The 13,813-nt window shown below is 44.6% G+C and overlaps 2 protein-coding genes across 3 annotated transcripts; both read left to right on the top strand.

The window, feature by feature from the left end:
• Positions 1 to 74: 74 nt before the first annotated feature.
• AK6 (adenylate kinase 6) lies at positions 75 to 2,613 on the top strand. Its single transcript, XM_066182434.1, has 5 exons — positions 75 to 143; positions 728 to 820; positions 1,370 to 1,428; positions 1,509 to 1,654; positions 1,784 to 2,613. The coding sequence occupies exons 1-5, from the start codon at positions 116 to 118 to the stop codon at positions 1,971 to 1,973; spliced, it is 516 nt and encodes a 171-aa protein (XP_066038531.1). The 5' UTR covers positions 75 to 115; the 3' UTR covers positions 1,974 to 2,613.
• A 742-nt stretch (positions 2,614 to 3,355) lies between these two features.
• CCDC125 (coiled-coil domain containing 125) lies at positions 3,356 to 13,256 on the top strand. 2 transcript variants are annotated; one of them, XM_066181969.1, is made up of 12 exons: positions 3,356 to 3,410; positions 3,605 to 3,981; positions 5,074 to 5,132; positions 5,759 to 5,845; positions 6,714 to 6,791; positions 7,501 to 7,586; positions 9,175 to 9,257; positions 9,796 to 9,911; positions 10,321 to 10,428; positions 11,359 to 11,530; positions 12,683 to 12,816; positions 12,906 to 13,256. In XM_066181969.1, exons 2-12 carry the CDS (start codon positions 3,711 to 3,713, stop codon positions 13,179 to 13,181), a joined length of 1,470 nt encoding a protein of 489 aa, XP_066038066.1. In that variant the 5' UTR covers positions 3,356 to 3,410; positions 3,605 to 3,710; the 3' UTR covers positions 13,182 to 13,256. The 2 variants fall into 2 exon arrangements, with proteins under 2 accessions (XP_066038066.1, XP_066038068.1); XM_066181971.1 differs by having other exon boundaries at positions 3,363 to 3,410; positions 3,605 to 3,639.
• Positions 13,257 to 13,813: the final 557 nt, after the last annotated feature.

The following is a 13,813-nucleotide window of genomic DNA, read 5'->3' as shown; positions in this document are numbered from 1 at the left end:
TCTCCGCCGGCTCTTAGCTGTCCTCGCCGCGCCGGGCAGCGCGGTGACGCCATCGGCGCGCGCGGCGGCGGCGGAGGCCCCCGCGCACGTGTCTCCAAGGCGACGGGCGGCGGCCATGAGGCGGCCGAACGTGCTGATCACCGGTGGGCACCGCGGCGGCTGCGGGGCAGCAGCGGAGCGGGGCACGGCCCCATCGCATCCTGGGATGCTGTGGGGTGTGGGGTCCAGGCCTGGGCTCATTGCGGGCCTGGGGTCCCAGCCCTGGCCCAGCTCGATTCGGGGTGATTCGTGGCGTGGCGTGGCGTCCCAGCCCGGGGGGATTTGGGGTCTGGGGCCGGGGGCCCATCAGAGTTTGGGGTGGTTTCGGTTGTGAGGCAGCAGCCTGGCTAATCTGAGGCGTGGGGCCCCAGCCGGGGGTGATTTTGCAGCTCTTCATGAGAACGTGGGGCTCCTCCATATTTCCTGAGGGTTTTCAAATGGAGACTTCTCTTCGAACCCTCACGGTGTGAGTTACATTCCTTGACACAGTCAGAGTTCTCTCCCTGTTTCCCTTCCCTGTTTCACTCCCTTCGCCTGTTTCTCTTTGTCATGCAGCTTTTTGCCTTCTTTTTTCATCCCATGAACTCTCCAGTGTGGGCTATCAAAAGGTTGCAAGTCACCTGGCGAGGGATGTTTGAGGGGACCTGCAAGCTGTCCCCTTACGTTTTGCTGTGGGTTTGGTCTACAGGCACGCCGGGAGTTGGGAAAACCACGCTGGGAAAGGAGCTGGCTTCCAGAGCAGGACTGAGATACGTCAACGTGGGGGACTTGGCCAAGGAAGGTGCTGTGTCACAGCAGTCCCCTGAGCAGGGGGACATGCTGCTCAGTGTGACTCTGCTGCTGGTGTCTCATGCACTGGGAGCCCCTGCACGCCTGTCTGGGAGACAGGCTCTGGGAGACCTCAGAGCCCCCTCCAGGGCCCAAAGGGGCTCTGGGAGAGATGGAGAGGGACTCGGGACAAGGGATGGAGGGACAGAACACAGGGAATGGCTTTCCAGTGCCTGAGGGCAGGGTTAAATGGGTTATTGGGAAGCAACTCCTGGCTGGGAGGGTGGGGAGGGGCTGGGAAGTGCCTCCAACGCAACCCATTCTGTGATTCTGTGTATTAAATGAATTTACTTCAGCAGGCATGTCTGTACCAGCATACTTGGTGCTAAGTAATAAAAAACAAACTTATCCATACATGGATTTATAAACTAAGTGTTCCCTACCCTGAGCTCTGCCTTTTGCCTGCAATCTTTTTAGATAAACACAAGGTAAATTAATTGTGGTAAGTTAATTGTAACTACTCTGCTAGCCAACAAACGTCTGTGGATTCTCTCTGCTGCAGGAGAGCTGTATGAGGGCTTTGATGAGGAGTATGATTGCCCCATTTTGGATGAAGACAGGGTGAGTCCAGCCCCTAAACTGACCCCTGCTGTGTTTGGCTGTGCAGTGCCAGGTGAGCCTGCCCTCTGTTGCTGGTGCAGGTGATTGATGAGCTGGAGGACAGGATGAGCGAGGGCGGCGTGATTGTGGATTACCATGGCTGCGACTTCTTCCCCGAGCGCTGGTTCCACATCGTGTTTGTGCTTCGCACAGAGAATTCCCGTCTGTACGACAGGCTGGAGAGCAGGTGTGTTGCTGGGGCAGATAACAAATAAAGTGCTGGTGTGGGACTTCAGTTGGGGCATAAACCACTGGTTCTCAAAAAACCCCTCCATTTCTCTGTGCCTCAGACTGTCTTGGTGCTCTTGTTCTCTAGGGGCTACACAGGGAAGAAGCTGCAGGACAACATTCAGTGTGAAATTTTTCAAACTCTATATGAGGAAGCTGTGTTGTCATATAAAAAGGAAATTGTACACCAGTTACCCAGCAACACTCCAGAGGACCTAGAGAGAAATTTGGATCAGATTATGCAATGGATTGAGCAATGGATGAAGGACAACAACTGACTTTTGGTGAAAGAGTAACTACTGGATCTCTTCTTGGGAGGGAGGGTTTAATAAATGATATTCATAATTCTTGTATTATAAATGAACATTTTGAATTTTGTTGTAACTGGCTCAGGAGTAGAAGAAGGTTCAGAGTAGCCAGGTTGTGAGGATTTGTAACAGCACCCTGAGAGGCAACAGGAGAACTGATACAAGTGGCTGAAAGGATAAAAACTAGGTGGTTGCCGTAGGTAGCAGAAGTTGTATTCAGAACTGAGAATTCTTTGGACCTTACAATTAAAACTAAACCATTAATTCCCTGCAAGAAAACTGTAAAATCCTGATAGCAGGTGGCAGTTGAGGTCCTTTTGATTTCCAGAGGATTGAACAGTGTCCTAGAAAGGAGACGGTTTGATGCTGAGTTGTGGGACTAAAACCTGTTGTGCTCCACTGTGGCCTTGGGTGTGTGAGGATAATGCAGAGTGAGAGGGTTTGGTGCAGGTTAAGGTGTTTTTTTTTGCTTTGGAGGGAAAAGAAGTTATGTGAGAGTTATTTGAAAATGATTGCGCAGAGTTGTGGAGATTCCTTCATGTGTAAGGAAACATCAGCTATGTGAGCACTGGTCTGGAGTGTTTAACAATAAACTTTATTTTTCCTTTTTTCTCTGTCTTCCCCATCCGCTGTCCCAGTCATGGAAAGCATACAAGATTACCCAGGAAATGCATCACTTGTCAGGATAGACCTGCAGTGATGCTAAACGTGGTCACAGATAAAAAACTGGCAGGGATCTGTTCTGTTTGCTGTTAAAGCCTGTGCCCCAGGGGGGCAGGGCTGTACAAGGAAGGGAAAACCTTTCTTCAGGGAAAAGCTGCTTGGAAAGAAAGTCTTGTGAAAGATTCTATAAGAAGTGCTTGCTTATAAACCCTTTATATACATGAGTTTGGATAGTAAAACAAGTTTCTTGAAAATTTCTGTTGTGAAGAGTGTTGTTGTTACATATTTACAGCTTTATTTTTTTCTTTTACAAATTTGCTATTGGGGTTTTTTTGGTTTTTATTTTGGTGACACTTGTGGCAATACTGCAACAGAAATTTGATGATATTATAAAACAAAATTGTGAAAAATAGTGTGTTTCCTTGGAGAATAAGGCCCAGGCATTGTGGCAACTCGGGCAGAGGTTAGCCTAGGAAACAAATGGAGGGTGCTTATGGGGTGTCAGGAGAGCCCCGGCCCGCGAGAACATTTGGAGTGACCACGCCTGGTCACCTCAGGTCGTGTTCCCTACGCTGCCCCACGCCGGTCCGAGCTGTGCTGGGGACGGGGCTGCATGTGGACCGCTCATAAAAAAAACAAAAATAAACAAACTCCTCCTCCCGAGCAGCCTTCGGGCAGCTCCCGGAGCCACTCCGTCTCTCCCGCCTCGGGGCGGGACTGGCACCGCCGGCTGCGGGCGCGCAGGTGGGTCGGGGGCTCGGGCGGGGCCGGAGGGGCCCCCGGGTGTCCCCGAGGGGGTGTCCCGGGCCAGGGTCTCACTGCGGGCGGGAGCGGCGATTCCGGTAGCCCCGGCGGAGCGGCCGCGCTCCCGCAGCCTCGCATTTCCCGCTTGGGTCTCGCCCTGCTGCTGTAAACACGGAGCTTTCCTGTTTTTCCAGATAAAATCCGGCCTTGCGGGAGGCGCTGTTCACCGGTAGGTGAGGGGCCCTCAGTCAGGGAAAAAAATCCCAAAGCAACCAAAAACCCGAAAAAAACCAGGGGAAGATGGAGGAAGCAGAAGAGGATGACATGGCATGTGGAGACTTGGGAAACGGACTTGGGAGAAGACCGGGAGGTGTTTATGAAGGGGAAAACTTAAAAAATTCCTATTCAATTAGATCTAGGAGGGGATCTGGAAAGACTTGTAATTCCCCTTTGTCAGCAAAGGTAGCAGAAGAAAGCGATGCTGCAACTCTTCCTGGTCCAAAACGAAGCAGCTTTTATGATGGATCTCTCAAAAAACCTGCCTGTAGTTCCACACGACAGAATAGCTGTGGTAAGAGTAATTTGGAAATTAGTTATTCATCATAAGAAATTTTTTTGTTAGTGAAAGCAAGCCTTTCAGAGGCTTCACAAAGTGTCATCAAGTTTAATTCAAACCACTTGCCAAAATCTCTGAAGGGGTCAGTGGCTTCTGGGATCCTCCACCTTCCTTCCAGAATATTAGCGGCAGAATTGCTTCTCAGTGGTCAAGGCAGTGGCCATTCTTAGCGTAAAATATCCAGATTTAAAGTGTTTAATTTTGCATTTGAAAGGGACATTTAGCAAAGAGCATCCTGTGGTGGGTGTACCTACGTAGGTAGGTACACATAGTTTTATGTCTTTGAAACTGGGTGGCACTGCTGGGATTCATGCTTTAAGTAAGTTAAAGTCTTTCTGAAGATAGTACCTAAAGCTTGGAGCTAAATATTCAAAATATTGTTTGGTATTTAGTTGAAATTAATGAATTGGCTTACTTTAGGGGTTAGGAAGTTGTTTTAAGAACCTGCATAGGCATTTATCTTCCTTTTTTTGTGAAGGCAGTGCTGCTGTAAAAATTATCAAGTGTAGGCAGTGCTGTTCATTGCAGTCCAGCTGCTTTCCAGTCGATTATTAATATTTTGACTGAGGTATTTATGTGGAACTTGCTTATTTCTCTCCTTTGAACAGTTCCCCATTATCCTTTCCAAAGTAAGCTGAGCTATCTCTGTCTCTTGAAAATTGCCCCTACTTCTGAATAGTGCTAGCTGTTGCTTTGAGTGTGGATGTTGAAAGGTTACAATCAGAAAACCTAAAAAGTTAATTTTTTTCTAATCAAGATGGCAGTTTTGTTTGCTTTATTGTAAAGGAAGTTATAAAATGTTTGCCTTTACTTTATGTCTCTGTAACAGACATTTTCCCTCCATTTCACTTCTTTAACTGTGAAACAATATGTTTGAAGTTTCTATTGATTCTTAAATCTGTTAGCTCCACAAGAAAACAACCCCACAACGCAAAGATGAAAATTCACCTTTGTATGTTACCTGTTTTCAGGGTAAAATCCTCACTTTTTTCTTTTCTTCAAATATTACAATATTTTATCGTTTAGTATCTTCTTTTAATCCTACAGAATCTAATACTGAAGTGTCAAATGAAGAACTAAAGCAACAACTTCGGGAAGCTCTGGAGGTTGGTGACAGTACCCAGGGTGCTGCTCTCCAAATCTGCATTTCCTTTCAATGTAGCAAGAGGATCTTGGCATGCTGAGAGGCTTGGATGGACCCAGATTCTTGAAATTAAAGTGGGAGTTGGAAGCTTCATTAAATTTTATGTCAGGAAATCATAGTGTGAGGTGGACTTAATATTCTGGCAGGGCGGGGGTGGTTGTTTGTGGGGTGTTTTTGAGGAGGCAGAGAAAGTATTTTTAAAGATGTTGAGACTATTGAAGGTATTGTTGTACTTTTCTAGTAGATGTTTATGTTTTATTAAGCTTTGGGACTTGAAAATCTGTAGTGTAAGCAATCTTTGGACTTTTAGTCTGCATTTCTTTTGAAAGGTATTTAAGAGTACATTTTGGTTTTACTGTGGTTAAGTGTGTTGAGGTGTTGGCATTGCAGCCAGCTGACTTCAGCTGTAAAAAACCACATTCCATCTGCACTGTGTTCTTTAACCCCAGGTGAGCCCATGAAAAGACATCATACAGGTAAAACAGAGGTATATTTTTTGAGGAGGGCAAATTTACATTGGTTTTACGGTTGAATCTTAACAGGATTACCTTGGCTTTTACTCAGTGTATCTACTTCGTTTTATTTCAGGAACTTGAAATGTTGAAAGTTGAGCTTGAAGCATCTCAAAGACAGATTGAGGGGAAAGATGAAGCCCTAAGGATCCTGCAGAGCATGGTAGGAGCTATTCAGAAATCACTTGGTACTTGGTGGTAACAAGGTAAATAGAGGAAATCTTCTGCTACTCCTCATCAAAACCTCAAAAACCTTAAGGCCTTCCCAGGGCTGCAATTTAAATCATTGAGTCTTCAGGTGTCTACAGACTTGCCTCTACAATTTACCAGAACTAGTGTGTTATTTAAGAGGACTTTACTGTTGTAGCAATTCTCATAATTTTATCTTTGAGGATCCTTGAGGATTTATGTACTAAACATAAAATTAAGGCCTTTTTCCAGTCCCTTATATTGAGGATTTTGCCAGTGCTTGGAATCCTGATGCAAAGCATGAGTGTTTTGAGTTGACTGCTCCATCTGTTGCCCTAGAGGACAGTATGCCTTAAATGTCAGGTCATTCTTTTGTTCACCATTTGTAGTATTTTTATTCTCTTTCATAACAAATTCTGCTGAAATCAGTTCCTGGGATTTTGTCTGCTTACATAACCCATTTCTAGTTGTGTAGTTGCTACCGTCATGTATTTGTAGTAAGTTAGGCCTGGATCAGAGCTTACGTCTGTTATAAGCCCGTTTTTTAAGATGTGATTTCCTGCACGAGCCCTGAAGAAGACATGATCTCAAGCTAAATGGTGCTGCATTGCAGGAACAGAGGTTATGGGATTGAAACCTAGGTTTGTTATGCAAGTCAGACTTGAGATCAGAGCCCTCTGGGGCTCACAAGCAAGTTGCTGGTGTTTGCAACTCTGCACACTGCTGTTTAACTATGAATGTGTACGTCTCTAGGTGTGAAACTGAATATTAGCTCAATTTAATCACAGGATTTGATAGAGTTGCATTTTGGGTTTTGGTTTGGTTGGTTGTTAATTTTGCAGGCAATATTTGATAAAGCCACGAGCCATACAAAAGCAATGCTTCAGAAAACTGAGGAAGAAAAGAGGACTCTAGAGAAGGTGAGTGTGGGTGTTTCCTTCACACAGAAAAGCCCATGGCTATTGAAAAGGGGTTATCAGGCTGTTTATTTAAATCAGTGCATACCTGATGTGAATTCCATGGGTTTTGTAAAATGAATTCCTGTTCCTTTTTAGTAGAAAGGGAAAAATTAATTTATCTCTCCTTTGATCTAGACCTTTTCATGCTATAGTGTGTACAAATAATATTGGAAAATTGCCAGAGTTCTTCCTATACTTTCAGCTGGTGTTTGTTGTGGGTTTTAGCTGCTCAGAGTGAGCTGCACAACTTCTGAGTGTTTCAGCTGAGGCTTCCCAAGGACTCTGAGAAATGGGTGTCCCGTTTTAGTAGGGAAGGTGTGAAAGAGGAGGAAGGTGGTGTTGAACTCCCTTGTTAAACTGAGATTTTTGCTTTGTTCTTCCTACTGTTTTTCAGTTCCACATAATAGGAGTGGGACAGGGTGATGCAGCAGTGTAGGTTTTTCTTTTTTTGTGGTTTGTCCAGAGGCCTCTGGAAGCATTAGTTCTGTAACAGAGACTGGAGTCCTTAGGCTACTGGTTGCAGAAACTTTGGTGTCTGGTACCAGATTTATTATTAGCAGTGTCACAAGTTGTCACTGGTCACTGAGATCTCTGCCAAGCCCAACATCCCTGGCATCCTTCTGATGGGAACGCTGTAATGAGCTGCTGCAAGTTTGTTTTGTTTCTGCAGGAAATAAATATTTTGCAATGGGAAATTGAATTTGATCAGGACAGATTTAAAAACATAGAAGACACCTGGACAGAAAAATATGACAGGTATTTGACTTACACTGTGTATCACTGCAGTTTTTATTTGATTTTTTTTAATTGCACTGAGTGCTCTCTGTCATCTGTTTTGTATTCCAAACTAACTTCCTCAGGTTCTTTGTGGGTTTTGTATTTTCCCAATTCCCTTCCAGATTCTGGAAGATTTTGATTTTTCACACTGGTCACATTTGTATTCTTCAGTTAAAACTTCTAGATATTGTCCTGATTTTTTTTTAAGGTGTTGGTAGACTGGCTCTGCTAGGCTGAGGTTTTTTTTTCACCATATGACGTTAGCCAGCTGGGGACTGATTATCCTTATTTACCTTAACTGTAGATGAGGCAGGGAAAATAATGGTATATGCATGCATGTGGAAATATAATTTCCTGGTTAATCATTTCTTTATTGTCTTGCACTGTGGGTCTGGGCATGAGTACAGGTAAAATGCAGTGCTAGAGAGAGGCTGATCAAGAGGTTCTTTGTTAAATAAGAGTCACTCAGACTGGACAGCAGGTGTGGTTGGGCAAGAAGAATGTGCCAGAGGCACTAAACTAATAATAGATAACAAACCTTGAGAAATGGGACCATCAGACTCACTCATTTATATGTAGTAATTGTATCTCTGAAGTCTACCCATCAGAGGAGTTGTTATTGCCATTATTTGTTATTATTATTGCTGTTGTTTTTACAATTCGGAGTATGTTTTTATTTAAAATATGTTTCAACTTTGAATCAAAGTTTATAAACTTTTCTGTAGATACATTTGTCAAGGGATGCCTCTTGAAAAGCTTTTGGGATTTCCTGACTGAGTAGGTTGGAAGTGTAGCTGTGCAGTTTGGAGCCACAAGCTCCAAACTGATGAAAAGTACAGACATAGCTTCAGAAAACTCACAGCCAGGGGTTCAGCCTGCTTTGCAAAACATGTCATATTTTTCTGATAGTTTTCTGACATCTGAGGGAACAGGACAAGAAGAATGTGCATTTTCCTTTGGTTTCTTCTGAGAAATAATTCAGGCTAGGCTGCATTTACTGACAGCTGTGGAGATGCGCCAAATAAATTGTATTGCTTTGACATTTTGGACATCAGATTGCTACTGTTCTGTTCAAGAGGGAAATACTTCAAGGAAAAAATGCATTATCAGCGCATATTGTGTGTTCTCACATTGTAACACCTGAAGGCACAGCTGTTCTTGAAAACAAGATTCAGACTACAGGAAGTTTACAGACCAGAGCTGTCACACCTCTAATATGAAGGAACAGTTTTGTTCCTTCAGGGAAGTAGGAAATTTCTAGCAAGTGTTTCAGAGGTTCATAATAACCAATTTCTTTGCATTTCTAATGGAAATGTGGCACTTAAACTCATCTCTTGTTAAACCTGTGGGCACTGTCTACTTACAAGTGAATGATTTTTTTAAAATTTATATCTAGTACTCATCTCCTTTCACTTTTGATTTTCTTATTCCATCTTTTAAGTAATCCTAATTTTAATTTGCAGAAAGATTAGATACCGTGTTTTAACAGTTTATTTTTTAAGTTATTGAATACCCACTTAAAAACGTTTTTTAAAAGTATAATAAAGCCATTTTCTAACTTCTACAGGATATATTGTGAAAATGCAGCTCTTAAGGATGCATTGAAACTGAGGACAGAAGAAGTTAAAACACTTAAAGCTGAAAATGCAAGTAAGCCGGCAACTGCTATTCCTCTGAATACACTGTTTTTCAGGGGTAATTCAGGATTTAGCTGGGATTGAAGCTTCCTATGGGGATCAGTGTCTTGTCCCTGGCAGCTGATCCTAGTGGATATGTAGAAGCTTGGAAATTAAACTGGAAAGCAGCCAGGGCAGCCACTGGATCAGAGGATTCAAGTCCCTTTCCTTTATTTTTGCCTTCCAAAAAGCTTTAAAATAGCTGACTTAAATCATTACTTCCCCAGTGTTGTGCTGTTCTCATTGAGAGGCTGCCTGACTTTTAAGAGATGAGCACTAAGTCCTGAGGCAGAGCAATACAGGAAATGGTCTCTCTCTAAGTGGGTCATTACTTCTGGGAGAGCACAGAAGGAGAAGCAACTGGGATATGAGTTACTACTTCTACACTCTCATCTTGTTCCCAAACTGATGCTTGAACTATAAAACTACTTCATTCAGGTGTACTTAAACTCAGAAATTAAGAAATCAGAGCAGCAGATTTTTGTAATCTCTTTCTTTGTTTTATTTGGTAGTCCTGAACCAGCAGTGCTTGGAATTCCTTGCAGCGTTAGATGTGAAACAACAGAAAGTTTTTCAGGAGAACATGTCATTGAACAAAAGTGACATTACTGATTTTACAGGTCTTGAAGTAAGTATTGCCTATGTGTTTTTCCAGGTGGCTGCTTCAGAGATATGTTTGTGTTCAAAATACACAGAGAAAATTCATTTCTTACTGCATGTCCCTTTATTTGACAGAAGAACGCATCAGGCTATTTTTCACAAGCTATGATGCTTATTTTTCTTCTTCCCAGCACTTAAACCCTGTTTCCTCATGCTTTACTGTGCACAGTAATATCCCAGTGAGGGCTGCTGGGTGTGGCACACCCATCTGTCAGGTTTTGCCTGAAAACACCGCCCTCATTGTGAGTCAGAAGCCTTCACCTCTACCTCCCGCACCTGCTCCCAGTGACTGGCGCTCCCTATATGGTTCCAGGGTGATTTTTTTGCTGGCACATTTGTGAGCAGATCCCGACCTGTGGTTTGTTTTGGGTTTTCAGCTGGCAGTGCTTGGAGCCTGCACCTGCAGTCCTGCTGGAGGGCAGCCTTGTCCCTGTGCCAAAGTGGCAGCTCTGTCTCGGAAACAACTTCTTCGTCTCAAGCAAGAGGTAACAAGGCCTGGCTGGGTGGGGATAAGGAGGCACCTGCACCAATTCAAACAAAGCCAGAAACACTTAACCACAGTTAACACAAACTCAGGTGTCTCACAACCACAGTCCATCTCAGAAACAATGTAAAGTTTCTTTGCAATGCTTGTAATGCCATAATTTTTGCTGGTGGAAGAGAATTGTAATAATCTACTCAGCTTTGCTAGTTAAAAAAAAAAAAGCGTTCTTTTTCCTTCTCCCCATATTTTTTAATCTGAAAAAAGAGAACACACCCCAAGTGTATGCCTTCCATGAATGTACACACTGTGCATGTGGACTGGCACTGAATCTTTTCCTTCCTTGCTGGCACTGCATTTCAGCTAGGTCAGCAAGCTGATCTTGCTGGAAAATACCTATTTACCTCACACTTAAATCAATGATGTGAATTCCAAGCCCGTAATTTTTTTCTTTTTTAGTGGAATTGTGTGGATTTAGAATTTTTCTAAATTGTATTTGACTCTGCAAATGTGGTAACCGTCCTTGTGGTCCTGCTGCAGAACTTCTAGTTGACTAGCTGGTTTTGAAAATAGGTGCTGACCTGTCCCTTATGATCCCCAATATGGATTCCAATCTCTTGCTCCTTCTCCTGGCCCTGCTGTGATGGGATATTATTTCCCTCCTTGAGCTCTTGTACATGTGCAGAGATAAAAAAATACACAGAGATGATTATGTAGGTGTCTGGGGGTGTGAATATGTGCAGACAATAAAGAGAAAGGATTTTAATCCACGTTTCAAAATACGTTTCTTTACATGTTAGGAAAACCCTTTGGTTCCTTCTACTTCCTTGATTATATTTACTTGCAAGCTGTCTGTGTCTTAATATTAATTTTAAATCTGCTTTTGCTTCCAAATTAGCTAATATGCTTTAAAATTTCCCTGAATTAAAACCAGATTGAAGATCTGAAGAAGAGTAAGGATGAAGCATATATCATGGCAGATGCCTTCAGAATTGCATTTGAGCAGCAACTAATGCAGAGGAAGGACCAGGCCCTGAGGCTGGCAGAAGTGATAAACATGAAGAAGGAAACCAAATTTGCAAACTGGAGACGTCTGCGAGGCACTGGTAGCTGGGCAGTCTCTGTGTCTGGGGGCTGGCTGGCAGAGGAGGGAGCAGGAGCTGCTCTCCCTGTGTGAAATGTCTACTGGTGGCTCAGCTGCTGACCGAGGGTTATGGACAGCAAATGAGAAAAGCTGACATCTGGCTGTTTTAAGTGCTTCCAGCAACTTCTCTGTTTGTGTTTTTTTCAAATGAGCTCTATGGAAGAGTTGGGGAAGGAGGAGAAATACAAAAAAAATGTATAGTTGGAGCTTTTTTTAGCTTCAAATGGGGTATTTAGCAGCCTGGTCTAGTGGAAGGTATGGAACAAGATGAGCTTTAAGGTCTGTTCTAACCCAGGCCATTCTGTGATTCACTGGAGAACTAAATAGATTTTTTTTTGTTTTTCCTTAAACATTTTTAGCCTTTTATTATGCACATTTATCAATATTAGTGTTAGTGTTCTTACACTAACGCAGAGTTACAAAGCCCTGTGTAAAAGAGGAAGAATTCTAATCTGTGAAGTACGAATAATTCTAATAATATTTTATTCTTTCAAAAAAATAAAGGGATAAAGAGAAATATTTAAGTACTTACATCATGGTCAAAACCACTGCAGACTTTAGGAATGGCACAATGTATTTGTTTTGACCGTTGGCCAGGAGCTGCCAGTCTTAGAAATGTGCTGTCTCTCCCAGATTCCTTGGGCACTTCTGGAGTGTAGCACTACAACATAACCTTGAGTAGCTGTTTTCCCTGTAATGACATCATTGCTTTCAGGCTCCGTTATTTGGCACATAATTTAATGTATTATTTCTGGAAGTCTTACAAACTTGTAAGTGGCCTGTGTCAGAGAATCTTTGGGTTTTTTAGGCTACTTACTGTTAACAAATTACTGTGAATTATTGTTTAACTAGAGCATCAAAAGTATATTTTCCATGGAATGAGAAGAATACTCGATTTGCCCGTGCGTAAGGTTTGTGTAGCCTTTATGTGACAGCAGGAGCAGTGCTGCGTGGCGGGAACGTGCTGTGTCCCATGCAGTGGGAGAAGCTGCAGTTTGCATTGCCCCTTTTGATGAGATCATTCAGATTCAGGTTTACAAGTGTCTGTTCTATTCCAAAGCTGTTTTTCCCTTCCTGAGCAATTCTGCACTTGATGCACTTCTGTTTTCCTTAGAGCGTGTCAAGTTACAGGGGAACAAGGACAACCTGGGGCAGAAGATGTCCAGCCTGCTCTCATCAGATGGAGACTGCAGGAAGGTGGAGGAGCTGGACAATGCCCACGAAATCCTGAGGGTGTTGATAGATCTGGTCAGTATTTGGTTCAAATGTCCAGAGCATGCATGTTTGCTGGGTTTACACCCCTGAGCTGACCATGGTCCTTTCTGTTGGCCATGCAGGTGAACGACAAGGAGGAGGCCCTGGCGCACCAGCGCAAGGTCAGCTACATGCTGGCCCGGGCGGCCGAGGCCAGGGAGGCAGGACCAGGGCAGGACAAGGGGGACACGGCAGGAAACTGTCGGCTTGGAGCCCAGAGCCCCCCAGACGCCCCTTACACCGACAGCCATCAGCTCCCCACCCCAAGCTGTGCTCCTGCCCTGCATCTCACAGGAACAGCCCCGGCCGCAGGGCTCCGAAGGTCACGCTCCTGGCCCTCAGTGCTGAGGGATGGCTGAAGCAGCTGTGTGAGCTCTTGCTGTAGCCGTGCGTGGGGATAGTGTGGCTTTATAAAAAAGAAGCTTCTTGTTGAAACACCAGAAACTGTGCTGTGATGGTGTCACTGTGCGGCTGATTCACAGTGCGGGTGCAGCGGTGGTCCTTTAGGGCGAGAGAGGAAGCATTTGTCAGTTCCACTGGAGAAGGGTCTATTGGCTGCCCAGGCCCTTCCCTGAGCCCACGGCATCCAGTGACAGAGTAAGAGTGACATCACTGAGTGTGGGTGTGACATCATGAGAACAGGCACAGACAGGGGTCTGCACTGGCAGGGCTGGTGGAGTGGCAGTGACATCACTGTGTGGGTGTGATGTCACCAGATCAGGCAGGGAGCAGGGCCTGAGGGGGGCTGAGGGAGCAGCAGTGACGTCACCGCGCTCGCTGAGGGTGTGACATCCCCTCTTGGACGGGAGAGCCGCCCCCTACAGGCGGGGCGCGGGACAAAGCAGGGGGTGTGGCCCACACGAGTGGCTCCGCCTCCTCACGTAGGCTCCGCCCCTCTCGAGGTCTGTCCCGTCGGCGACTCCGCCCTTCTGCGCTGTCAATCACAAAGACGACGCATCCTACTTGCTTGTGCCACGCCCTCTCGCGCTGT

The sequence above is a fragment of the Chamaea fasciata genome, unplaced genomic scaffold (genome assembly GCF_029207755.1).
Source record: "Chamaea fasciata isolate MVZ Bird 193981 ecotype frontalis unplaced genomic scaffold, bChaFas1.0.hap1 SCAF_4, whole genome shotgun sequence".
Lineage (NCBI taxonomy): Eukaryota > Metazoa > Chordata > Aves > Passeriformes > Sylviidae > Chamaea > Chamaea fasciata.
This window is presented reverse-complemented; position numbering and strand designations above follow the sequence as displayed.